The sequence below is a fragment of the Brassica oleracea genome, chromosome C4, assembly GCF_000695525.1.
Source record: "Brassica oleracea var. oleracea cultivar TO1000 chromosome C4, BOL, whole genome shotgun sequence".
Lineage (NCBI taxonomy): Eukaryota > Viridiplantae > Streptophyta > Magnoliopsida > Brassicales > Brassicaceae > Brassica > Brassica oleracea.
Genome location: NC_027751.1, coordinates 5565595 through 5591805, shown reverse-complemented (window position 1 = coordinate 5591805; position 26211 = coordinate 5565595). Strand labels below are relative to the sequence as shown.

The window sequence follows — 26211 nt, the reverse complement described above, 5'->3', positions numbered from 1 at the left end:
GAGCTGCGACTCAACTAGGTTATTGCCGTCTTAGGGTTTTAGAACTAGGAATATCGCCGACAGCTCTCGTAGCCCAGGCTCTTACCTTGTTGTAACGCTCAAACGCGAATTCGGAATAAGATCTACTTTGCTCTCTTTTCGATTTCTTATACTTTATCGTTGTTATTCTTGTGTTCTGATTGCTTGGCGTGTGGTATTAGCAGATATCCGGGACCTTTGGAAAATTAGGGTTTTCCTAGTTTCCTTATTTTAACGGAAATCGACAGTGCGAATTTCGGTTCCCACATACACTCTATTACAAGATCTGCTTAATCAGCTTTACACAGTCTGTTACACCCTAACAACATCTACTGAAAGATTCCTAAGCTACCCGCTTGTGTCTCTCTTCCGTCAAGTACTTTAGCCACTACTTCAGCACGACCCATAACACTTCCAAGCGCTTATCTCTCTCTATAAGATCTGCCTCTGTGTCTCTGTCTCTATACAGACGACCCCATAGCTATCTTATAGTTATTCTCCACGTTCCCAAAACCCTAGTCTCCAAGGCAACATGTATGGACATCGTCCATAACAATAAGTGCAACTTTCCTTTTCTTGGAATGCACTTATTCCTCTTTCTCTAAGTCATAAACTTCCTCCTCAAGTTTTTTCTTCTTTCCTTATTTCCAAGATACTCTCTTGCTCTCCAAGTCTACACGACTCCAGCTCAGCACATTGACTCCACATGGTCTTCACCACTCAACACGACGTCTACTTCAGCAACTACGTCAGCGACTACTTCAGGGCGGACATCTTACATCTTCAATCTCCTCCTTTTAGCTTTGTGTGCCGATCAAGCACAACATTCTTCTGGTTCAGCAGCCACGTTCCTTACCTGGAAACTCCCACACCAAATGTGCTTTTCTCCCCCACGAGATGTGCACCACACCATGCTTTTCTCCCCCATGAGATATGCATTCTCTGTACCAGAACATCACTATTCTTCCCCTGCTTAATTGCATACTAAGCTAAAACACAGATGCTTAGATGTCAAGCCTTACAGACCCACCCGTCTGTTTCTTCATGTATACTCATGACACAGCCCCTGCTGCAGCGGTATAACAAGTACTGCATCACGATCTGACGCATCTGTTGAACTACCCTTCGACCAGCTTCTGTTGAGGACTTGGCTTCCTTCATGTTCCGTCTTCTTGACCATGAACCCTTCCCCATCCGCACTGAGTGCTCTCTGCACTCGTTGCTATTGTCTTGGAGTGATTTCATTATCACCCTCCTGAAGATCATCTCGCATCACTTTCTGACGCACTTCGATCTCCTTCTCCTTTATGCCACAAACAACCTCGTGTTCTGGCTCCAGACTTGATGCTTCTTGATCAACCTCAAGATCACTCCTACCAGAGCTGCATCCTTCTTCTGATGTCTCATACTTAATCTCATCAAGTAAGCCACTCTTGGCTAAGGACACCTCTTCAACCCTTTTAGGTTTAGTGAACGTCTTGTTCACCTTCTTGTTTCTGCTCTTCTCAAGAGCAAAACACTCCACCTTCTTGTGTCCAACCTTCCCACAGAACCAACAACACATCTGATGTTACTTCTTGCTTGGCCTGACACAGTTGCTGATGCACCAATCACTCCCCTTCCTTGTACCAGCTGCACAACCATGCTTCAAAACCTCCTGTCTGACCATCATGTTGTTGCACTGATGTACTACTTTTGGCTTGTTGCTCACAGCTACGCGCTATAGAACTTCCTGCCTTACTCCCTGTCGTACGTCCCAACGTACTTCCTGACAAGCTTCTTTGGCTCCACTTTTTGATGTGCTCCCCTGCACGAATGTGATAGCCCCTTCTGTTGTATGCCAGTACTCTCAGTTCCTCGGTATCCCCGTCTCCAATTCACCTTGGCTGGTTGTCCCATTGAGAGTATCTTATCCAAGTCCGTGATCCCACTATTGAGCATCTTGACCCGCTTGTGATTCTCAGCCAAATCACGTTCAAGCATCCTTGCTCTCTCTTGTTCACCAGTAGCAACTTCTCTCAGCTTGCTAACTTCCTGTTCCAGAGACTTATTTTTCTCATGTAAAGCCTCAAGTTCTTTAGCAAGTTCTTCATTCTCCTCACGGCTCTACACTAGATCGTGTTGCAACCTCAGATTTTCATTCTTGAGATTCAACCACTTATTTAGCAGTACGTCATAATCCTCAGAGTCTGTATCAACGTCTGAATCCGAGGATTCACTGGATTCCTCCTTGCGTGCACCAAATGCAACAAGGTTCTTCATCACCTTTCCATCTTCTTCAGACTTTGAATCATTAGACGACTGCAATGGAACGCCTTTTTCCTTCTTTGAGTTTAAACATTCACGCCATGTGTGTCTAACACCTCTGCACTTAGAACACTTAAGTTCTCTCTGTTGTGCTACAGGACAGTCAGTCTTTATATGACCAACACCTTTAGACTCATAGCATCTAAGACGTTCTCTTCTTCTGCTATCTGGCGACCATACTGATTCCTCCCACCAGAGGAATTCATCAACTTACCCAGATTCCTAGCCAATATCCCCATGGCATCTTCAACATTCAGAGATCTATCTCCATATTTGTCAGGAACAAGAGCTATACACCCTAACAACTACTACTGAAAGATTGCTAAGCTACCCGCTTGTGTCTCTCTTCCGTCAAGTACTTCAGCCACTGCTTCAATACGGTCAAGAACACTTCCAAGAGCTTATCTCCCTCTATCAGATCAGCCTCTGTGTCTTTGTCTCTATACAGACGACTCCATTGCTATCTTATAGTTATTCTCCACGTTTCCGAAACCCTAATCTCCAAGGCAACATGAATGTACATCTTCCATAACAATAAGTGCAACTTTCCTTTTCTTTGAATGCACTCATTCCTCTTTCTTTAAATCATAAAAATTGCTTCTCAAGTTTATTCCTCTTTTCTTATCTCCAAGATACTCTCTTGCTCTCCGAGTCTACATGACTACAGCTCAGCACCTTGACTCCATATGGTCTTCACCACTCAACACGACGTCTGCTTCAGCAACTACGTCAGCGACTACTTTAAGGCGAACATCTTACATCTTCAAGAATGAAAAGATTCATTAACTTGCATGACAGTTGGTAACTAACATAATATGTTGATACATAAGTCATAAACCTTGGAAAAATATATGTTCAGTGGTGTCTCTAAATGAATAAGAGGGTCTACTACTGTGTGTTAAAAGTGAGGAAGACTCTAGATGACTTAGAGGGTCTACTTCTGTTGCTATATTTATCAAAACGACAAAACCCATCCGAGATATTTTCTTTCTAAGCACACTCACCTTAACTTAGGTATATTTAATTTCCACATGATCCGACGTCGTTTTCGAAACATCCTTTTCTTTGCGTTTAGTCCTTAGTGAAAGAAAAATACTTTGCTTCGTAGTTGAAGACAAGCCTGAAAATCCCTAAACCAAAACCTCTCTCTCTCTGTCTTCTCCTCTGAGAGTACTCTCACTCATTTTCCCAAGGCGATGAGTATCCCAATGGAGCTGATGTCAATCAGAAACCCTAACTCAACCTTCCTCCACAGGCCTCACTCTCATCCCCCCGCCACGCTTCGCTCTCTCCGTTTCCAACACCTTCCTAACCAACGCCACCATCTCACCGCTCCATCTCTCGTTTCTTGTACTGGTCTACGTCTCCGGTTTACCTCAGATACCAAGCTTAACCGCTCCTTCGTCGCCTTCGCCGCTTCCCACGAGGATTCGGTGAGTACTAGTAGTACTGGGTCTGCTCTAAAAACTTGTAATTGCTCTGTTTCTGAATTAGGGTTTTGTCTGAGTTCGTCAAAATCTATGAAAGTTTTGTCCTTTTCCTCAAAAATCAATACTTTATGTAATATCTGCGTACATTCAAGTGTGGTGCACTTTGGGGGTTTGAGATATTGTCTTTTATGAGTACTAGTAGTACTGGGTCTGCTCTAAAAACTTGTAATTGCTCTGTTTTGGTTTCCGTATGAGTTTCTGAAAGTTTTGCCCTTTTCTTCAAAAATCAAGACTTTATGTAATATCCTCCTATGCTCGACTCTAATTGGCTAGTTTTGTCTTTTTATAATGAACAGGAGCCATCAGGTGTTGAGGTGGAGAAGGAGAAGAGTGTAGTAGGCGGTGATGACAATGATAGTACATCTCAGGAAGCGTGGAAGCAAACCCTTGCGTCTGTCAAAGAGCAGGTCTCGAAGATTCAGAGCGTGTCCTCCGAGGCGTACAATGTGAACTCCCAAAAGGCGATGACAATCTTGAAAGACACTTCTGAGCAGCTTAGGATTCAAGCGGAGAAGGCTAAAGAGGAGTTGGGTACGAAGGCTAAAGAGGTTGGGGAGGAAGGTAGAGAGTATATTTTGAAAGCAGCGGAGGAGTCGCCTTCTGATGTGAAGGAGATCGTTGAAGCTTTCTCTTCCACTGAGGATCTGAGGGATGTGTCGAGAACTCAAGATTTTCATGTTGGGATACCTTATGGTAAACATGTTATAGATTTCTTGTTTTAAAACGTTTATGGTGTGTGAGTGGATGACTAAAGGATTGTCTTTTTTTTTTGTACAGGTCTGCTTTTGTTTGTGGGTGGGTTTCTTTCATTTATGATATCTGGAAGCATTCCTGCCGTTAGGTTTGGTGTCATTCTTGGTGGAGCTCTTTTTGCGCTGAGCATGGCTAGTCTAAAGGCTCAGAGGCTTGGAGAATCATCTGCAAAGTTCTTAAAAGGACAGATGGGTTAGTAAAGTTGCTTTTGATTAGTAAAAGCTTTGATAACCACTCTGACATGCCAAGTAACTAACCATGAATGAATTAGTTAAAGTTGCATTGTTGACTTGTATAGGACTGAGGGGAATTGTTCAGTTGTGTAAATTGATATTAGTCTATAGATTATTATTTCACATTTTTGAAGTAAAACAAACTTGTTGACATTTATTTGTTTTCATGTTCTTGTGTTGAACAGCTATAGTGGCAATCATATTTTTGAGAGAGTTGAAGTTGGTGCTTTTTCAGGTAACGTAATTACATTCCAGATGGTTCAGTTCATTTATTTGAAGAATTGCTTTGAATGAAACATAGTTCACTCTCCTGTTTTTTTTTTTCTTTCTACAGAGATCTACGTTCATGGGGTTTTTGACCACCCTTACGAGGTAGACACTCAAAACGATTCTTCTTTTACATTTACAGTTTCAGTATTGCAACACGAGATGATTGCAAGAAGAACCTAAACTAAAACCCAAAGAGATTTATTTAAAAAAAATTCCACCCACCAAAGTTCTTAGATTCATGTTGCATAGGAGAAAGAAAACACACTTTGAATATAAAAGTTTATTAGTATTGACATGAGAAAGAAGATTTAAATTTGTTGGATTATTGTTGTTGCAGTGGCGGTGTGTTGGCGTTTTATGGGTACAAGTTGGTGAGCAACAAAGAGAAGGGCCCAAACAAAGAACAAGGTGGAGAAGAAGATGAAACAAGCGAAGGGGTTGTAAGTAGAGAAGGATAGAGAAATGGTAACATGAGCATCATACTCTGTTATAGTGATATCCGAACTCTATGTTCTCTCTTTTAAGTTTGTGTACAACTTTTGTGATCAATCATCTTTTCTAAACTTCCGTGTACTGTATTTGGATTTGGTGGTGGTCCTTTTACCACATATCAACAAACAATAATAGGATTGGCTCGTCTGGCGATGCCGTCAACAAAAAAAAAAAGCATAATGAATTGAACTAAGATTCTTATTACTTTAAAATGTAACAACTCCATGTAAAGTGACTAATGGTCACTCTACTAGTATGGTTGTGAAGAAAGGACCAATTCTGATAGGCTTAGTTTGGTTGATTTCTAAGTTACATCAGAGATCAAAAGTTGCAGGACTAGAAGATCCATCTACGAACTAATCATACTGTCTGATAGTTTGTGTCATAGGAACATAAAACCATGTTCTTGCAGGAAAAAAAAAAAACAGATTCAAACTAAAAAAGAGGAACCAGTAATAGGCTTATTGTGTGGTCTAAGTTGCATTATACTAATATAGATCAAACAAAAAGTTGGTAGAACTAAAAAAGAAGAGTCATCTTTCAACTCCTCATACAGATTGATGGACTCAAAAGTCCATATGAGTTTCAGTATTGTTGGGCTGGCTGTCCAAAGGCATGTACTGCGCCATGATCGACCGAATCTCCGAGTCCATGTAATGCTGCACATATGTAACAACAATACATGTTTCTTTTGGTTATAGAATAGAGATATCAAAGTCTTACAAGTCTCTATGTGAAGTGAACATTACCCTGATTCTATATTTGTAGATAGCATATCCTGAAAGAGTCGCTGCAGTTAACGCTAGTAAGAGTATCAACACAAAGCTCCAGCCTAGCTTCACCGCTCCAAATGCTCCTGTATCATAAAACACAGTTCAGGCTAGAATGCAGAGTTTCTAAATGGTAACATTTCGAAGTCGCATTTTGAAGAATGGTTACCAATGCAAGTATCAAGCTCACGCAAGTAAAACAAACCCTTCCTGCAGCTGCATTCATAGCTTCCCCATGTGTTTTTGCATTTACACTCAGGGCACTGGCAAGCCAGTTTCTCTTTGCATTCATCCACATCTGCCAATACAAACAGAACAACCAAAAAAAGATCACATATGAACCAAAAACAATACCAGACCAACATGCAAACCAGTGCTGGACCAGAGGCTTAGAGCTAATATGATGTTATGTCTTTTACTAAGTTAGTTCCACATGAAAGACTTTGGTACCTTCACAGCTCTTTACTCCGTCGCCCCTGAAACCAGGAGGGCATTTGCAAACACTTGAATGATCATCCTAATAAAAACCCATTTTCAAAAAGAGTTTATTTAATCCTTGAGAAAATGATAGTTAAGATATTAGAAGTTGGCAAATGGCATATACTTACAGTGCAAGCAGAGTATGTGTAGCCACCTCTGGTTTCTCTCCAGCATCCTCCATTGTTGATTCCACAGCGCAAAGCTCCAGAAGCTGTCCACAAGTACAAACTATATAAAATAAAAGAACCACAGCAGCATGCAATACTATTTTTCTGAATCCCCATACCACACACAACACTTAACTTAGTAAGACTATTCAAAACTTAGGATTATAGCAGCAATGCTAAAATGTCAAACTTCACTGAGAAAAACTAACTTACCTTTGCAGTGAGTGTAACCATCACCAACAAATTTGACACCTTGAACAGTAGGGCACTCACACAGTCTTCCCCTGAAAGTATCCTAATATACCAATTCAGAACAAAGAAGAGCAAATCAGACTGACCAGCAACAACAAAAGTAAAGAAAAAAATTATTGAAAAATTCAAGCTCAAGTGGATACAAGGCATGCAGTAATGTTAGCAGCTCTATCTTGCCAGCATCCACCATTGTTTTCTAAGCACTCATTGGTGTTTTGATCTGTAATAAACAAAAAAATATTAAAGCAAACGTCTCCTCCAAGTTATTGAAATGCAAATAACTAAGTTCTAGAGTAATCTTTCAGAGAAATGTAACCTTCAGTTAAACATATTGATGGTTCCGTTGACTCTTGAAACCCTGCACATATAGCTTTCAGCACCGCTCCTTTCTCCAACTTACCTAGAACCACAATGATTATATCAGAAACAATCAAATAGGTAAAACATGTTTTGGTATGGCTCTGAGTAGTACCTCTGTATTGCCTGTTGTTCACCACAAGTGTTGGGAGGATAGTAACATCTCCACGAGAACCTTTGCCTACCTGTGACTCCTGTTCTGCTTTAAGAACTGGGTTCTCCACATCTCCCTCAGTATCTCCCATACACAAGTACACCTTCTCTAGATCAATTCCTAAAACCACAACACAAAAAAATAAATGTAGAAATTAGCTAAAGGGGGAAGAGAATCTCATAAGCTAATGAAGTCATTACACTCACCAAGTGACTTGATAACTTCATCAGCACATTCACTTGTATACTTGTTATACTTCATGGGACATCTAACAGAAAAATCAGTAGCATAGTCCCACCACTTCCACGCCTTACCAGTCTCATTAACCACTCTAAACACACAAGCGTGGCGCAGATTCTGAACAACAACATCTTTTCCATCGTACCCTCTCGTAAAATCCTGCTCAGGATCAGGAGCACAGTACCTTCCATGGTTGATACACTGAGACTTACACTGTCTACTCAGCATAAAAGCCTTGGGGCAATACCAACTGATGTAATGCGGTGTGAACTGAGTGTACCCTCCTTTCTCAAGAATCTGAGCCGCTCCTTTAAAGTTTTTTAGAAACTCAATCTGCGTGTCACATTTTTTCCCGCACTCGTCGTTGCTATCGGTCCAAAGCTCGTATTCCACGCGCTCGTCGGGGTGTGGAACTGACTCGGTCCAGTCTAGCTTCATGTTGACCATGTTGCCGTCGGATATAGCTGACTTTATGCTGTCTCCTAATGATTTGCTGATTAGTGCTGAAGGAATGTTGATTTTTTCTAGATAGTCTGCGTTGGCAGTGTCTTCTTCTGGTGTGTCCATTGTGATTAGTGGCTCGAGTTTGTTATCGGACACTAGAATGGCTGCTGCTCCTGCTTGCTGAGCGTTCCATGCCTTCAGAGCAAAGTAACAATCTGTTCATGGAGAACCAAATATGTTTATGAGACTAAAACACTCTACAAGCCACACAGTGGCACCAGTAAAAAACTTGTAGTTGTATGATAAAAATTATTGATTCTAAAAGTGACTTAAATCTCGGTCCACCAGTAAAAAATCACATTTCTTTTTTTGGATTAGAAAAGTGCATTTGTTAAATATTTTTTTTTCTAAATAGAAGATGAAAATTATACTTTTAGATTCTATAAATAAGGGTTTAAAGGATTATAAATTATTCATTCACATAAGCAATATACAAATCATAAACGAATATTTGCCTCAATCGTTTTCTCTCAAAATGTTATTTCTTTTTTCGCATTTGATCGGGTTTGTATACAAGATTTCTGACATCTTTAAGTCCAAACAGAGTACAAAACAGACGTTTTATACTTAAGCTCACTAACATAAAACCCCTAACTAATTGTTTAACCGCTAGCAAACTCAGTTAAACTAAATCTTAAACAAAACCCACCTTGTTTGCTCAGGTAAACAAGAAGGAAAGTGACATAGAAAAGAAAGAAGTCGAACCTCCTCGATCAATAAGAAGGAAAGTGGGTAAGCTTCCTGGTGAGGATTTGAAGGAGACACCGAACTCGCTGAAGCTCTTACATCCCTTGTGGTTCGACATGGGATACACGACGGTTCCAACAAGTGTTCCACCGTATTTCGGAATTCCAAAATTCCCAATGGCACATTCATAAACACCTTTGATGCTGTCAGGTGAAGTTACTTTTAGGTTGTTCTTCTCCACCAAGAATGTACCAAAGGCTAATTCCAGGATCAGAATAAAAGAGAGTGCTAATACTCCAAACTTCATCTTCACGGTACTTCTAATCAAGTACTATTGGAGATTCAATGCTTCTTCTGCTAGCCTCTATCGATGTAAAGGATGATTCGGTTATATCATTAACGATACAATGAGATCAAAAAGGAAGCTTGAGGTTTTGGCAGAGAATCAAGAAGAATGTCTATGTATTCTAAGTTTATAACTGAACACAGAGATTGATGGTTATGAAAAGGTTTAACTATAATCACGTGTTATTTTAACAACTTTTTTCCATACCTCCTTATCTACGCTACAGAAAAGAACAGAAGAAGTTATATTCTATAACATATATAGTATTTTAATGAACTAATCATTTGTTCATTTTGAAAGAAGAAGAGATTATTGTTTTGTTTGATAACTTTATTGGGAAAAAAGCATATTGTGTTTTCATAATGCATGGGACGCACGTGTTTGACGTCGGTGACGGCTTAGCACGAGTACGTCGACGACTGGGTCCTTTGCCTTCACCGCTCACGTGTCGTCCATTTCAAAGTTCAACTCTCTTTCTTTCTTTCCTTACTTCAACGTGAAATATGCCTAGATTTACGGTGACTCTCGAGTTTTGTAACACACTATATGGACAAATCCATTTTAAAGGTTATTGGATCACTGATTAAATGTTATCTATGTTAAATCTAGATAACATTAAACAGAATTAATATGTGTGGATTCTAGAAAAAAGATGGATATTGTTATATTTTCCAGATATTGTCATGTTTAGTACAAATAGAAAAAAAGGAAAGTTTTGTTTTTATTCATAAAAAGACCCAAACATACTATAAAACGACTCTGGCCCAATAAGGGCCTTAAATAGCCCATACCTGATGCAGTAACCTCGAGCAGAAGCGTGAATCTAGTAACATCCATAGACCAAGTCACGTGATCTAAACCGTTGATTCCCTAAAGTTGTAACTGAAACCGTTAGATCGCTAAATAAGAACACTGTTTAACTACGTAATCTATATCTTCTCCGTCCCGACAAGAACCAAGTTCCGTCCGAACAAATCTCATTCTTCTTCAATCGCAAATTACAATCTTTAGTTTTTTTCTTTTTTCTAACTCGGCTTGGATCTGTCGGGGCCATTTGCAAAGAAATTGGCGATTTGTTAGGGACGATGGAAAGCGAATTGATCGAATTGTTCGAGGCGGCGAAGAAGGCAGCCGATGCGGCGGCGATCGACGGCGTAACCTCCACAGGTCAGGAGGTTTCTCGATCTCTCGACGCCCTTAAACAGCTCAAGAAGTTTCCCATCACATACGACATGCTCGTCGCGACTCAGGTTCGTCTCTAATTCATCTCTTTAATCTACAAAGTCTCGATCTTTTTGCCTGATACGCTGTTTGAATCAGAGGGTTCGCTGAATCTGTTGCTTGCCTAATCTCATAGCATTGACTTGTGTTAAGGATCATTAATTTCATCTGAAACTTTTCAAATTGAAAAGATTAAAACTTTATTAAGCGGTTATTGGTTGTTGTATTTTAATGGATTTGAAAATCCGAACTAAATCTAGTGTTATTGGTTTCATGATTTTCAAATTTGTATTAAAATCATGTGTTATTGGTTTAATGATTCATAAATTCTGTATCAAATCAAGTGTTATTCAATATTTACTAATATATTTGATTTTATAATGGATTTGAATGGATTTGTTTGAATTTTTTAGTTAAAAATACAAAGACTCAAATCCGAGGAAAAACCTTCGGATTTGCATATTTTACTTGGATTTATAAATACTATATGGATTTCTAAATCAATCAAAATATATAAACCAATAACACCTCTTTATTGTTGATTATGCTCAAACAATATTAAAGAGATTTAAACTGAATTATCTTTATTCTAATCTCATTATACTCATAACAATATTAGAGAGATTTAAAAATGAGTTATTCGTGAACCTAGGTTCACCAACCAATAAGATTTCATTATTTCAAATTCGATATCTTTTACAAAAGGAAACAAAATATTGTCAAGTTATATTATACTTTTAAAATAAAAAGTCAAAAAAAAACTAGTTATAGAAAAAAGAATTAAAAAAAATATTTTTAACGTCGTCAGCAACACACTAAATCCTAAACCCTAAACCCTTGGGTAAACCCTAAACCCTTGGTAAACCCTAAACTCTAGGATAAATCTTAAACTCTAAATCAAAATCACTAAACACTAAAACACTCAAGGGTTTAGGGTTTAGGGTTTAGGGTTTAGGGTTTAGGATTTAGGGTTTAGGATTTAGGGTTTAGGGATTAGGATTTAAGGTTTAATGTTTTGCTGACGACGTTAAATTTTTTTTTTTGTAATTACTACTATTTTTTATTTATTTTTTTTTACCTATTAGTTTTAAAAAAATAATATAATTTGACAATATTTTGTTTTCTTTTTTAAAAATATCAAATATGAAATAACACAATCCTATTGGTCTGTGAATCTAGAGGGTGAACCCAAGAATAAGTCTTTAAAAATTATTCTAATAGCACGTTATTGCTCCCAGGTAGGGAAGAAGCTGAGGTCTCTTTCAAAACATCCCATTGATGAAATCAAAACCGTAGCTACCGACCTTCTTGAGATATGGAAGAAACTCGTCATTGAAGAGACGTCCAAGTCTAAGCTGGAAAGGAAAGATGTTGACAAGACTCCAAATCCAACGCCTGTGAAAGTGCAGAAGCTTCAGAGAGGTGATTCAGCTAAGAGCATCAAGGTAGAAGAGAGGAAGGAACGAGACAACGGTGTGAAGGTAGAGAGGAAGGATGCTGGGGCCTCAAAGGAGAATCAATCTAGTATGAAAGCACCAGCTAAGGCACCATCAAATAATGGTGCACCAAAGCTGACTTCGATGGTGAAATGCAACGACCCTGTGCGTGACAAAATCCGTGAGCTGCTTGTGGACGCAATGTCCAAGGTCCATGACGAATCCGATGACTATGATAGAGCGAGAGTTGTTGGATGTGATCCAATCCGCGTCGCTGTCTCTGTGGAGTCTCACATGTTTGAGAAGCTGGGACGGTCAACGGGAGCTCAGAAGGTGAAGTACAGATCTATAATGTTCAACCTGAGGGACAGTAACAATCCGGATCTGAGGAGGAGGGTTCTCACAGGGGAGGTGTCGCCGGAGAAACTTATTACATTGTCTGGCGAAGAGATGGCAAGCGACAAGAGGAAACAGGAGACTAATCAGATCAAGGAGAAGTTTCTGTTTGATTGTGAGCGTGGTCAGGCGCCGAAAGCGAGTACTGATCAGTTCAAGTGTGGGAGGTGTGGGCAGCGTAAATGTACTTACTATCAGATGCAGACGAGGAGTGCTGATGAGCCGATGACGACTTATGTTACGTGTGTTAACTGCGACAATCACTGGAAGTTCTGTTGAGGTGAGGAGATATATATGTGTGTTCTTTTTTTTACATTGCATGAGACTTTGTTTAAGACATAGAGGCTCTAGTTGCTTTATCAAGAGCTTCTATGTCCATTTGCCAGAACGTTCTGACAATGTTTCTGGCTCTGATGTTTGTGTAAGGATACCAGTTCAGTGTCTTAGAGATTCGTAAGTAGGGGAGTTCAACAGTTTAGGTGTCTGTAGCTCTTCTTTCTTTTGCTTCTTTTATTCCAAACATGTCAAACTTGTCAGCTTTCTTGCAAATTTTATCAAAGTTTTGAAATTTTAGACTTTCACGTATTACTTCTATTGACTACCATTATAGTCAATGTGGAGTGTTCCCCCCCACCAAAAAAAAAGAAGTCATTGTGTCAATGTGGATGGATTAGATAAAGAAGGTGTTGCGAGTGGCATTCAAATGTATTATAATTAAAAGGGGAAGAAGAACATAAACCATACATGAGAAGGAGCGTTAATGTGATGAACTCATTGGCTATTACTCTCTTTTTTTTAATTTATTTGTGAGTGAAGCAACAACTCTTAACGGACTTGTCAATCTAGTAGTAGTGTTGACAACTCTTAACTCCATTACTTGCTGTCCTTTACATTTTCCATTACACTACTACTAACGTGTCATCCACTTTTACGTTGACAAAAGTTAATAAGAATCTAATCCTTGTCAGCATCCAATCCATTATATAGTCTTATTTGGTCGGTTTATTGTATTTTGTTGGCTTGACAAATGTGTCCCCAATCCTTATTAATTTCTTGATATTGCTTGCAAGACGCTCCATAGGCCCTAGCTAAGAAACTATATGATCTTTTGGTCTACAAATATTACATGAATTTAGATACAAGAACATATTAAACTAGTTGAACCAAAACCAGATGACCGACCATTAAAAATACAATAGGGCTTATCTCAAGAAAACCTCAAACCCTACGACTTTGACCATGCATGAAAGTGCTTTAAGACCATGTCCATCGGGGATCTAATGCCTGGTTCCTAAGAAAAAAAAGCAGAAAAATAAATAAAAAAGGAAAAGAAACAGAAGAGCCGGTGTTTAAATGAGGTTTTTTGGATTCGGTAAGGACCCCTAACGTGGCACACTCCTACTCGACCGATCTTGAAATGTCTCTCTCTCTCCTTCGTCTCGTTTTCTCGAAAAATCATTTCGCTTCTCTTCCTCCTTCCTCCTCGAAAGCTCGATCTCTCCATCTTCGTCATCGAAAATCTGTCGATCTCCTATGCTGTTGATTCTCTATCGATTCTGAAGTCGATCGCCACTCGATTTGCCGTTTATTTCACTGCGGTGTCAATGGCTCAGCCAGAGGGTGTTAAAGCAGCAAAGGCGAAAGGCAAAAAAGGTGTGAGCAAGCCAGCGACTATGGCAGAAGAAGGAAGGGAGTTTCAAGGCTTGTGGGAGATTAGGCAGAAGGACTTTGTTTTGAAGGATAAGCTTAACAAGCAGCAATTGCTTGACAACTTAATTGCCAAGACATAGCCACTTACTGAACTTGAAATAGCTTTGAAAAATAAGCTTATAACTGAAATGTTGGGAAGTTAGTTTGAGTTAAGTTTCTCTGTGATATTGTCTTTTTATGTTTCTTGAAATAAGCTTGTGTTGTGTATGTGATATTGTCTCGAGTGTGTTAGTTTGCTTGAAATAAGCTTGTGTCTGTGAAATAAGCTTGTGTCTGTGAATGTATAATATTGGTGTCTCTTTAATATGAATCTCGACTCTCTATAATAAGCTTAATGAATTTTCACTTGTTGTCTTGGTCTGAATAATTTTTCTGTTAATGTTTAAAGCCATAGGTCCGTGTTGAATACATTGTTTCACTCATATAGTCCGTGTTGTTGCTTTCAGTCTTTGTTGTAGTAATAAAGCTTAAATCAGTTGTTGTTTTGTGATTCTCGTGTTGTCTTGGTCTGATGTTTTTGCTCTCTTTGTTTTTATTGCAGGTGGAAGAAGACATGGGACAGAACGAGAATGACGTCTGGGGTGGGCAACATGTGAGTAGACAGTAACCTTGTGACACAAGAAGCCAATATGTTCCATCTTTATAATTTGTTGTTCTTGTATCTTTATAACAAAGACATGTATCTCGTGATAGAAGAAGACATGTATCTTGTGACAAACAAAAACATTTCGTTTAAAGCTTATAAGTAAATGCAAAGCTTCATTTTTTCTTTATAAGTAAAAACAACAACAACTCGAGAGAGAGCAAAGCTTCTTCTTTTCTTTATAAGCTTCATCTTTTCTTTATAAGTAAAATCAACAACAACAACAACGCGAGAGAGAGCAAAGCTTCATGTTATCTTTATAAGCTTCATCTTTTCTTTATAAGTAAGATTTGATTTCATCACATTTTTCTTCACATTTCTGGCGTTACCTTTTTTAAATGGTTTTTTCTTCTTCAAATAATTTCGACGAAATAGATGAAAGATTTGATCAACTTTTCGATCAACAATTTGAAAATCTTCTCATTCATAATGAAAATCGCCATGAAGCACGAAGGTCAAAAAAGAAACGAGCCTACATTGAAAGAAAACGAGAACAAGGACACATGCAGTTATGGAAAGATTATTTTTTCTGAAGATGCAACATATCCTTCTATCATGTTTCGACGCCGTTTTCGAATGAACAAGCCTTTGTTCATGCGTATTGTGGATCGACTCTCCGCTGGAATCTCATACTTTCAACAAAGAAGAGATGCTACTGGAAGGTTCGGTCACTCTCCGTTACAAAAGGCAACAGCATCAATTCGTATGATGGCATATGGTTGCCCAGCTGATGCGGTTGACGAATACTTTCGACTTGGTGAGAGCACCGCGTTTTTATGCTTGAAACATTTTATTCAAGGAATCATAAATCTATTTGGAGATGAGTATCTAAGAAGACCTACGCCAGAAGATTTTCAACGACTTCTCGATATTGGAGAGATACGCGGGTTTCACGGGATGATAGGAAGCATCGATTGTATGCATTGGGAGTGGAAGAATTGCCCGACCGCATGGAAAGGTCAATATACACGTGGATCAGGAAAGCCAACAATTGTTTTAGAGGTTGTAGCTTCACAAGATCTCTGGATATGTCATGCGTTTTTTGGACCTCTAGGTACATTAAACGATATCAATATTCTTCATCGATCACTGGTTTTTGATGATATATTAGAATTTTGAGCTCCAAAAGTGAATTACATTGTCAACGAACACGAATACCATTTGGCTTACTATCTTACAGATGGTATTTACCCAAAATGGGCTACTTTTGTCCAATCTATTTCACTTTCGTAAGGTCCGAAAGCATTCTTATTCGCTACACATCAAGAAGCTGTACGTAAAGATGTCGAGCGGGCTTTTGGGGTCTTGCAAGGTCGATTTGCCATAGTAAAAAATCCAGCTCTTTCGTGAGATAAAATAAAAATTGGAAAGATAATGAGAGCATGTATCATTCTGCATAATATGATAGTAGAAGACGAACGAGATGGATACACTCAGTATGATGTATCACTTTTCACACAACCGGAATCAAACCAAAGTTCACAAGTGGATTTCGATTTTTCATCAACTATGCCTTCAAATCTCGGGAATATGATGAGCGTGCGGGGTCGAGTCCGTGATAACAAAATACATCAACAATTGAAAGCTGATTTGGTTGAGAATATCTGGCAAAAATTTGAAACAAATCAAGATTTCAACTAATCGGATTTTTTCTCGTTTACGATTAGTATTTGTATTTCCTATATGTTGTAATGTCTTCTTTTTAAAAATTTAACGTATGCTTTTATTGAAAATCATTCTATTTATAAAAAAAAAAAAATTAAAAACCCCCATGAAATTCTCCCATTGGAGGAGGAAAAAATAATTTACACTAACAAAGCTTCTTAACTTGTCTAATCACCTTATTAACTACTATTTTAATCATTAAGATCTCATTAGAGGTTCTAATGGATGGACTTGCTCTAAGTAGGTTTATCCCCTTATCATATTTATATATTTTAAGACTAGTGAGCTCCTCCACCTAGTGATATATATACTAACTAAACGATGTCATGCCACTATGTTTTTTGTTTTTGCATCAAATGGTTATTTTATTACTCAAATTTGATGTGGTCTGGGTAACCGACCGGAATAAAATAACCAATAAAACATAGAGATCTATGAAAAAAGCGTGCATTCCTATCTAACGAATCTGCAATCTCATTTTGGTCATGCCACTATTATTATTCGTAATATATAGTAGATGATTATAAGCATGGTACATATGTGAATGTGTTGGAATATAAATAGTGGCGCATATATAGATGTGCCTTAGTGAATTTGTGCGCTTGCTAGTTTTGACCCCATTTCCATTTGTTAATAATATTTTACTGATGGCATACGTCATAAGTCATAAGTTGGTCTTAAGAAAAATGGGAGACTAAGTGGATGAAACCAGTATCTTCTACCAAACCAAGCTCTTTAAATACCACTCTTTAACTAACATCTCTTCTCACAACTACATTACTAGTAAAGCTGATCCACTTCAAGCATCATACTACTTCATTTCTCCTCTTATTAGTCTTCTTGTTTCATTCACCATTGATCTCAAAACAACAAAATTCTACTTCACTTCTCTCTTTCTTTTGTTATCCTCATTCTTCACAAGTGAAAGCAGAATAATCAAGAGCAATAAAGATACATAAGAGAGTGATGTTGCTTCTCATCTTTCTAACAATCTCCGTAGTGGCAACAAGCGCAAGTCCATGGATACCGATGGATGGAAACAATCCAGCTAGCTATTGCTTAAGCTGGAGACTAGCAATAGAAACCAACAACGTACGTGCGTGGCGCACCGTACCTCTACAATGTATGCGTTACGTTGAGGCATATATGCTTGCTGGTCAATATGACAGAGACGTTGAGTTGATTGGGGAACAAGTTAGGGTTTATCTCAGTGAGATAGTCCTTCCTGGTGATGGCATGGATGCATGGATCTTGGATGTTGATGATACTTGCCTCTCAAACGTCTACTACTATCGTCTCAAGAGATACGGGTACAAGTTTTTTATTTCCTCTTCTCCTCACACTATGATTACTTCTTTAAGTTTTTGACCAGTGTAGCTAATGTTTGGTAACATGTAGATGCGACCCTTATGATCCAACAGGATTTAGAACATGGGCAATGAAAGGAGAATCTCCAGCTATACAACCTGTTCTCGAACTCTTCAATGATCTGATAGAAATAGGATTCAAAGTTTTCCTAGTAACCGGGAGAGACGAAGAGACCCTTCGCCAGGCAACAGTTGAAAATTTGCATAATCAAGGCTTCACCGGTTATGAAAGGTTGATCATGAGGTAATAAAAGGAAGCTTTATACTTATTTAATCTATATTTTTTTTTGGAAGATAAAGCCTCTCATGATGTGGACAAATGATTCTACTTGCAGGACAGCAGAGAACAAAAAACAAATGGCCGCAACATACAAAACAACAATCAGAAAGCAGTTGATGGAAGAAGGTTACAGTATATGGGGCAATGTAGGCGACCAGTGGAGTGACATACAAGGAGAATATTCAGGGAATCGCACCTTCAAGATTCCTAACCCTATGTACTTCGTTCCATAGGAAAAAAAAATTACTACAATCAACCAATCAATTACATGTACAACATTAAAAGTTCAGTAAAAAAAAAAATACATGTACAACATGACAGTGTATACACAAAGGTACATCCCAACTTGTCATATTATACCAATACACAAAAAAAATGAATGTAGTGGACAGAATAATACGGATATAATTTCTGAAATAAATAAAAAATAACCAAAGTTTTATATAAAAGTTTCAAAAATCAAACGATAAGAATCAATCCAATAGATGTGTCTTTTTTTTTGTTTTTTTGTTTTTACAATAAGAATTTCAATACTCCCTTTACCCTTCCCCAGCCACACCTTTTTTCCCTACATACATATTATATATCTCAACATTTTTTTTTCTTATATCTCTTTTTCTGAATCTTTTCTTTTTTTAAAAAATAATCTGTAATGAATCTGTCTTATAAAGACGAATAAAACAAAAATAAATAAAAGGAAAGGAAAGGGAAGCCACAGGGTCGCTCACCGGAGAGAGACCAGGGAGGTCTTAACTTGACCACCACCACTGCAGCCACTAATGGCCAGAACCAAATATACACGAGAGTGTGTGTATGCAGACATGTAGCATTTAAAACGCCCCTTTGACTGAAACAACAAAACGCTCCTTAGCATCCTGTTTTGGGGCGTTTACCACTTGAATTGAAAGGCGAAACGCTTCCACCGCCGCTTGGTCCTGGACTCTCTTCCCTTAGGTTGTTCGAGTTTAGCAACGCTAGTTCCCTCAGCTGCTGTCTCTTTATGAAATCTTGAGACTCATCCTTCATTATTAACCACACCAAAACACACAAAACGTTATGTCAAAAATGTAATCCATATTATGACTGCGGTTGATAAACAATGTATAAGAGATGAAAGACAAAACAATAATGAAGCTTTGACTGGTGTTTGTGGTCACACATGTCTGCATAGTTGAATATCAACCGCAAACTACCAAAGAGTGGGTACTGAAATATAAACGTTGTGACAAGAAACAAATGGCCCTACATGCAATAAGTCTAAGAGTCTCAATGAGGCAAACCTACCAAAGGAAGAACATAAAATAAAAAAACGTGGCTACTATCTTAATTGTCATTGTACTGATTATACCAATGTTCAAAAAATCTCTAGGAGGTGGTTAGGCACCTAGACCAATTTTTTGAACGCCTAGACCAGTTTTTTTTTTAAATCGATTTGAAAAATTGTTTCATTCAGACCCGATTTGTCGACTAGACCGATTTTTAGAAAATTCCAAAGAGGTAAGAAAATAGTGGAGAGAGTGTATTTACCACAGGCTTTAGTAACTCTTCAATGATTTCTTGAGCTTGTCTCAGACGTATCTCCACGATACTAGCTGGAAGATCTGCTTCTATCAAGATGTGAAGCTGCTCATTTAGATGTTCATAGCCTGGTCTTCCCCTTAGCTTATCTTCCTATAATTTTTTAATCATCAAATCCATAAGATACTCATCTGAAGCATATGACATGTTTGTTAAAAATATTTCATGAATATCTCTCACCTTTTCTGGATCCTTGATTGAACCCTTCCCTCTGATGAACACACGGCAACCAGTGGTAGCTTCAACACGTTTTAATGAGTTGCCTCTAGGACCAAGAAGCCTTCCAACAAAATTGAACTAATAAAAATAGCAAGTAAAAAATCAGAAAGAGTGATTAAAAAGCTTATGGAGTAAAATGATGAGGAAGCAGAATGAGTACTCACATTAGGATAGCTATCTACTGGAATCTCCAGACGCAATATCCTTTTCACAGTGTATGAGCTGGGGCTTCCAGGTGCACCTTGCCAATCCATTGTCATCCCAGGTGGTCCACTAAGTCTCTGTTAGAAACCAAGTGTTCTTTATCTCACAGTTACAGAGCTTAAAACAGATCAAACAAATGAATACTTAAGGCAAATTGATTTTAGATGATGATAATATACCTCCTGAGAGAGACCACCGTTCCAGCCACCTAAACCGGTGTTAGAGACATTAGACATAAGATTAGAAGAAGCCATAGGACTTGGACTTCTGTGTCTGAGTCTATCAAAATCGCCAAATCCTTGGTTAGGAGGCATCATTCCAGATACCCTGAACATCTCTGCACATCAAGAAAACCTTTTAAATGAACAACCACAACAACAAGGAAACTAAAAGACACTAAAACTAAGTAATGTTAAGACATATCAGTAAGACCACTGATTGGATTAACTGATTTGACTACATAGACCCAAACAATGATCTTTCCATTAAACTTAATCTCACTGTCCTGATCGGATTAACTGATTTGAACATTAAGCAAGAAAATGGGAGTGGGAAAGTGTTGTAATAAAAAAAGGAAAGATATGATTCAAAAAGAAGATAAGAGGTGGAATATACAGTTTAGATCCGAATCAAAATCAAGAAAAGGAGAAACCTTGATTCAAAAGGCGGCTGCATATGGGCAAGACTTGCATAAAAGGTGTAAGCTTTTGATGTTCTGCGAGAAGCTCCGTCAAGTACTGAGAGCTGTTCGAGTAAAGATAGAACAATCAGATCGGTTTTATTGCTATAAAAAAAACAAACAAAGGGAGTGTCTTTTCGAGAGGAAGAGATCAGAGGAGAGAGAGCATACCTGTCGATCTCAGGAGTGCTTCTGATCTGAGGAGAAGCAGCTCTAGCAGGAGAGAAGTAAGAAGAGTTGTTGTTGTATAGACCAGACATGAGTCTTTCTTCTTCTTCCTCTTCCCTCTAGAAGCGTATACAATAGAGAGAGAGAGAGAGAGAGAGACCAAATGTGAATTCTGCAGAAAGACGCCTGACTTTTTTTTATTTATTTTTTTTTTTCCTTTTTTTTCTCTCTCTCTCTCTCTGAAATTTCTCTTTTTATTATTAAAAATAAAATTAGACAAAAAAAGGTTTAGGGGTCAGCGTGGATCTCTCTGTTACAAAGGTTGAAAAAGATTAAAAAGTGATTTTCAACAATAAAAGTAAATAAATGATTAAAAAGACAACGGTGGAACTCTGGTCTGTATGCGTGACTACGTAGATCGTATATTTTTTTAGCGCCGCTAAAAGTTAACACGTGTCCATCATGCTATCGCTCACAAGAGCTGTCTCTTATACGTATTATTATTATACTTTTGCTTTTATGATTAGATTAACAATAACTGCTGATATAAATCATTGAGGTTGGTTGGTCCTAGTCTCTGCTCTATATATGTTGAAAGAGTCTTCCAAGTTACATATTTTTATGGCAATTTTTTGTAATTATATAATGTAGTCAATCATGCTAAATTATCTTTTCTTTCGACTGCTGTGGATTTTATGATCAAAAACGTTTCATGGTAAATTTAATAATTAAAATTTCATAAAAATTCATAGCTAATATTAATTTTTTTATAAATTATATAATTTATTTCTTCTACTTTCTCTCAAATTCCATTCATGTAATATTTTGTAAAGCTACAAGCCGTGCCCAAATTATAGAAAATAATATTTATGCTGCATATATGTGATTCATAGAAAATCAAACTTATTCTAACAAGTTGAATTTTATTTTGGACATTGTTCAAAAAGGAAGATTTTATCGACAATTTTGTATTAATAAATAGTAGATATATATACGACATCAGCATGTATGTAAACCAAGTGAATGGCATTTGCGAACTGTAACGGTCGAGTTAATTGTCATAACTTTGGAAAAATATAAATAGTTGTTGTTACTAGCATCTTTGTTTGCTAGCTACTTATGTAAATTCAACAATGCATGTGACAAATGGAGTATTAAATTGAACAGTTTCAGAAGAAAGTACGTATTTTGTAATTTTATCCATTTTCCCTAAGAAAATGTGTTAAACAATACGAGGGTGGTGAATTCTAATTACTAGTTTGATCTCATACTAATAAAATTGCATTTATGTAATACATTTTCCTTTATAGGAATTATAGGAGTTCCATGTTTTCGGTTTATAATTGATTCAATAGTCAAAATTCTGATTTGTTTTTAATAGTATTTTATATTAAAAGAGATTTAAATCTGTGGTCCAAAGAAATCAACCCATTTATGTTACCAGTAGAGACCACTAATATTATAGTTGAACATATATTTTTATAAATTTCAATAGATTTATTTATATTTGTGAAAATATTAGAGTAAAAATTCTATAAATTAATAATGTTGGGACTTTGATATTTTATTAATATGTAGAGTTATTAATTTACAAAAAGTTTCATTTGATAGATTTTTTCTATTTTAAAATATTTTTTTCTTGAAGTAAGAAAATATTTAATTTTAGTGTATGTGAATTAATTATCATTTTGAAATTTTATATTTTTATTAGTTTTATTATATTATTTGGTGTATGTAAAATATGTTTCATAGAATTTAAATGTGTTTTAGATATAATTTTGCTAAATTTTATTAAGATATATTAAATATTAAAAAATTATAAAAATAATTCTATTGTCAATATAAAACTAAAAATATAATGGTTGGTTTGTGCTTATATAAAATGTATATGCATAAAAATTATTAATTTATAATTTTAATGAAACCATATATTTACATAGGATTTTCTGAAAAATTATTATCTTATTATTGTATTGATTTGTGTCAAATTTTGAACCGATCCAATTTGAAACTAAAAAAATTTATTAATTTATGGTGTTCATTAATTTATCGAGTATTAATTTATAGAGTATATGTTGTATATGTGCATTATAACTTTATAAATAATTAAGTCAACGTAAAATTTATATGAAATAACGTAAAATTAGAGTTACAGAAAAAACGTAAAATTAGTTTTGGATTTCCAAGGTGGATATAAATATTTTTTTATCATGAAAGTGGCAAAGAAAAAACGAAACGAACATTGAATTCCAGGGACATTGATGTGATGTTCTTAGAGAACTTTATAAAAGTTAAGTTGGCAAAAAATCCCCCAACAGAGACTAAGTCAAAGAAATATGAAACTAAGAATCATTTCCGACCATAGCTTTTAAATTAGCCACCTAAACTCTTGGACTAGTGTTGAAGAGTGATTACGACGTTATGTGATTATGTCCGAGCGTTATAAGAAAGTTTACTAAACATCAAGAGCTATATGGAAGCTCTTCTAAGGTTTTATTAAGCTTGCAGTACTGCTAAAAGAAAATGCTTTAGTATAAGAAAAAAAGTGTAAAAAGTTTCATATAACCTTTAAGATAGAAGGTATATCGTTTATATTAAAGAGAGAAGGTATATCATATAGAGATCTTGAATCATTTGAATACATCGCTTTATAGAGTTATATGACTGTGCTAGTAGCCAGGTTGTCGAATCTGGTGGCTGCGTATCCATTGGCTTCTGGTGAGCATTGATGCCATGGAAATTGCAACGTAGTTCTCCCATAACTAATTTTTCTAATAAAGACCACAATGAGTTTGCATGTGCTAATGCTATGATGCCTACTGGAACTAAAAATGATATAACTAAATTCTCAAAAAATGTAGATGAAACTTAAATAATATACAAGAACATAGATCAACAAGTTATAGAAAAGTTATGATGCCTACTGCCTACTGCCTACTGCCTACTGCCTACTGGGACGTCCAAATTAAAAGTTAGTCTCTCTCCATGCATCCAGCGAGACTGAGAATTGAGAAATCAAAGCTAAAGGCTGTGGTTTGACCCAAAAAAAAAAAGCTAAAGGCTGTGGAAATACAAACCTAAACGCCAAACATGCAATTCTTCAATAAGTTGCATGTGATAGAATCTGATTGGAAGTCTATGCCAGGCTCAGCCATAGGCCAGACCCGGTGCTGGTCTAAAACAGACCCTAACCCAAATATAAACTTTAAATTTTTATTCTTGAAAGGGAAGAAATACAGAAACGGGCCCTAAATGTTACTATTGGTTGTGGTTTTAGCCATGAACTTGAATTAATATTCCAGAGGAGAGAAAGAAAGGCCTCTAAATTAAAACATTTAGTTAAACGTTCATATATAAGTCCAACTTTGGGCTTAAATAATGTTGGATTCTGTTCAAATTAACTGACAGCACATGCACAGCCCATTAACTGGCATGCTAACATCATAAACACACAAATATATATTGTGGTGTTAACAAAGAATGTACTACTACTCACGTCAAATATTTGGAGATTCTTGCTCTCTTGCTTAACTAGAAGCTTCTCATGGAATTTTTCCATGAAAATAACTTTCTTCTATCGGTGAAGCAAGTGATTAAACCGTTGCCATCTTCGATTGATAGAATCTTCAAGGGAATATGACTTGTAGCTCTCTTGAAAATAAATAAAATTATTCCCTAATTATTATATGGAAAGACACACAAGAGAGAGGAGAGAAGTGAAACCCTCTCTTTAGTCTCTCCCTTCCTCCACCGTAAACTCTAGGTCACCGCCGCTTTATCTGTCCGTTCAGGAGGCCGACAGCACCTTTCGCCGTCGGTCTCCTTCCTCTGTCTACCGGTTTTCATATCTTCGCCTTTACCCTCTGCTATCTTCTCCTTGTCTCTCCTCCTTGCTTGATGTGTCTGGATCCGATAAAATCTTCTTCGCCGGATTTAACTGAAATCAAAGGATCTTTGCTTTCTCCGGACCATCAGCGAGGCGAGACGGGTCTGTGATGGCCTTGGGAGCCATGGATCTACTGTTAGACGCCGATTGCGCTCGGATCTGGGTCAGATCCGAGATCCGAGATCCACCAGAAGCTTCGACGTGTCACGACCGTCCACGCCTCTGCTCCGCCGTCTCGCCCCAGTCGATCGATTTTAGCGGTTAGTTTCTAGGGTTTGCGTAGAGCTCCTCCTCTCTCTGAGTGAAGGGTGGTTGTGAGGCGCACCACCGAGGACCTCTGTTCCTTAGCTCAAAAGGCGGCTTCCGTGGTGTTCCTCAGCGAAGGATTGTCTCCTCTTCCCCGCTCTCATCGTCTTCAAAAGGGTCTTGAGGACTAACCTCGACGTCGACGTCTCTTACGGATAGGGCGATGCTTTTCTTCGCCTTCAGGTCACCTGCTTCAAGGAGTTCCGTGCTCCTTCTGTGCTTCATCTCCCCTTCCAAAGCTCCCGTTCGATTGCTGTTTTGTAACCTTGTTGTCTTCGCTGCATCTTCTGTGTCGCGCAGCGGAATGAGACCATAACAAACGATTGCGCTTGACCGCGTTCTTCATCTTCAGCGGTGTAGTAAGCAGATTTACATTCTAGCGAACTTATGCGTTAGCTTGGGCTTGCTTTGTTGACGTCCTCCTCCTGCGGAGCTCCGGGGCGTGAGCCAGGCGCTTCCATCGATGCCTGCTAGAAGCCACTTCGGTGAGGCTCGATCAATCTCGCCTTCAGGTTATTCTCTTGTTCTCTATTTATTTACAGATGAACAAGAAGCACTTTGGTATGGGAAGCCAAAATGTTGTTTTTGTGCTGCAATGTTGTATTAACTTCGTGTAAACCATTGTCTGAGTTGCATGATGTTAATTCTGTAGATTCTTTGGAGTTTTTTTTTTTAACTTTTTGCAACCCCTTAAACCTGATTGGCTAAAAGCATCTCTTGGTTTCATTAACTTGTAACCGGATCTTCATTATCTTCTTAATGATATTTACCAATTAGCAAAAAAAAAAAAATTATTCCCTGGACTGATGCAGGTAAACAAACTAAGCTCTGTTAGTTTGTGTTGTTTTGTTCCGAAAGGAACTTCGCTATTGCCGTATGAAACAACTCCCTTTTGCCTTCTTTGAGGTCTAGCACATCTTTTCCTTGCCGCTT

General features: G+C 37.6%; 5 protein-coding genes across 5 annotated transcripts; 3 read left to right on the top strand and 2 right to left on the bottom strand.

Moving 5' to 3' along the window:
* The first annotated feature begins 3396 nt into the window (after positions 1–3396).
* On the top strand, positions 3397–5726 carry LOC106336755 (protein FATTY ACID EXPORT 3, chloroplastic). The gene is made up of 6 exons (XM_013775684.1): positions 3397–3758; positions 4112–4508; positions 4593–4760; positions 4987–5036; positions 5136–5173; positions 5409–5726. Exons 1-6 carry the CDS (start codon positions 3522–3524, stop codon positions 5527–5529), a joined length of 1011 nt encoding a protein of 336 aa, XP_013631138.1. The 5' UTR covers positions 3397–3521; the 3' UTR covers positions 5530–5726.
* A 175-nt stretch (positions 5727–5901) lies between these two features.
* Positions 5902–9744, bottom strand: LOC106337701 (vacuolar-sorting receptor 1-like). Its single transcript, XM_013776838.1, has 11 exons — positions 9193–9744; positions 7950–8642; positions 7705–7863; positions 7549–7632; positions 7376–7452; positions 7194–7275; positions 6942–7024; positions 6784–6850; positions 6503–6631; positions 6313–6419; positions 5902–6222 (listed from the first exon to the last, which is right to left on the bottom strand). Exons 1-11 carry the CDS (start codon positions 9479–9481, stop codon positions 6130–6132), a joined length of 1863 nt encoding a protein of 620 aa, XP_013632292.1. The 5' UTR covers positions 9482–9744; the 3' UTR covers positions 5902–6129.
* A 697-nt stretch (positions 9745–10441) lies between these two features.
* Positions 10442–13113, top strand: LOC106336816 (transcription elongation factor TFIIS). The gene is made up of 2 exons (XM_013775757.1): positions 10442–10770; positions 11980–13113. Exons 1-2 carry the CDS (start codon positions 10606–10608, stop codon positions 12850–12852), a joined length of 1038 nt encoding a protein of 345 aa, XP_013631211.1. The 5' UTR covers positions 10442–10605; the 3' UTR covers positions 12853–13113.
* A 4191-nt stretch (positions 13114–17304) lies between these two features.
* Positions 17305–18630, top strand: LOC106336884 (acid phosphatase 1-like). Its single transcript, XM_013775851.1, has 3 exons — positions 17305–17901; positions 17990–18202; positions 18294–18630. The coding sequence occupies exons 1-3, from the start codon at positions 17558–17560 to the stop codon at positions 18469–18471; spliced, it is 735 nt and encodes a 244-aa protein (XP_013631305.1). The 5' UTR covers positions 17305–17557; the 3' UTR covers positions 18472–18630.
* Positions 18631–18697: 67 nt separating this feature from the next.
* LOC106336883 (KH domain-containing protein At2g38610) lies at positions 18698–21312 on the bottom strand. The gene is made up of 7 exons (XM_013775850.1): positions 21090–21312; positions 20892–20983; positions 20419–20576; positions 20200–20316; positions 19997–20113; positions 19766–19909; positions 18698–19258 (listed from the first exon to the last, which is right to left on the bottom strand). Exons 1-7 carry the CDS (start codon positions 21176–21178, stop codon positions 19106–19108), a joined length of 870 nt encoding a protein of 289 aa, XP_013631304.1. The 5' UTR covers positions 21179–21312; the 3' UTR covers positions 18698–19105.
* Between the last annotated feature and the right edge of the window lie 4899 nt (positions 21313–26211).

Coding starts and splice junctions, on each gene's coding strand:
- LOC106336755 (XM_013775684.1), top strand. CDS start 3,522: ATGAGTATCCCAATGGAGCTGATGTCAATCAGAAACCCTAACTCAACC. Junction 3,759..4,111: donor CCGCTTCCCACGAGGATTCG/GTGAGTACTAGT, acceptor TATAATGAACAG/GAGCCATCAGGTGTTGAGGT. Junction 5,174..5,408: donor TTTTTGACCACCCTTACGAG/GTAGACACTCAA, acceptor TTGTTGTTGCAG/TGGCGGTGTGTTGGCGTTTT.
- LOC106337701 (XM_013776838.1), bottom strand. CDS start 9,481: ATGAAGTTTGGAGTATTAGCACTCTCTTTTATTCTGATCCTGGAATTA. Junction 7,633..7,704: donor GAACAACAGGCAATACAGAG/GTACTACTCAGA, acceptor TTGTGGTTCTAG/GTAAGTTGGAGAAAGGAGCG. Junction 7,025..7,193: donor TGGTTACACTCACTGCAAAG/GTAAGTTAGTTT, acceptor ACTTGTGGACAG/CTTCTGGAGCTTTGCGCTGT.
- LOC106336816 (XM_013775757.1), top strand. CDS start 10,606: ATGGAAAGCGAATTGATCGAATTGTTCGAGGCGGCGAAGAAGGCAGCC. Junction 10,771..11,979: donor ACATGCTCGTCGCGACTCAG/GTTCGTCTCTAA, acceptor TATTGCTCCCAG/GTAGGGAAGAAGCTGAGGTC.
- LOC106336884 (XM_013775851.1), top strand. CDS start 17,558: ATGTTGCTTCTCATCTTTCTAACAATCTCCGTAGTGGCAACAAGCGCA. Junction 17,902..17,989: donor TATCGTCTCAAGAGATACGG/GTACAAGTTTTT, acceptor GGTAACATGTAG/ATGCGACCCTTATGATCCAA. Junction 18,203..18,293: donor TATGAAAGGTTGATCATGAG/GTAATAAAAGGA, acceptor TTCTACTTGCAG/GACAGCAGAGAACAAAAAAC.
- LOC106336883 (XM_013775850.1), bottom strand. CDS start 21,178: ATGTCTGGTCTATACAACAACAACTCTTCTTACTTCTCTCCTGCTAGA. Junction 20,984..21,089: donor AGCACTCCTGAGATCGACAG/GTATGCTCTCTC, acceptor TTACTCGAACAG/CTCTCAGTACTTGACGGAGC. Junction 19,259..19,765: donor AAGAGTTACTAAAGCCTGTG/GTAAATACACTC, acceptor TTAATAATGAAG/GATGAGTCTCAAGATTTCAT.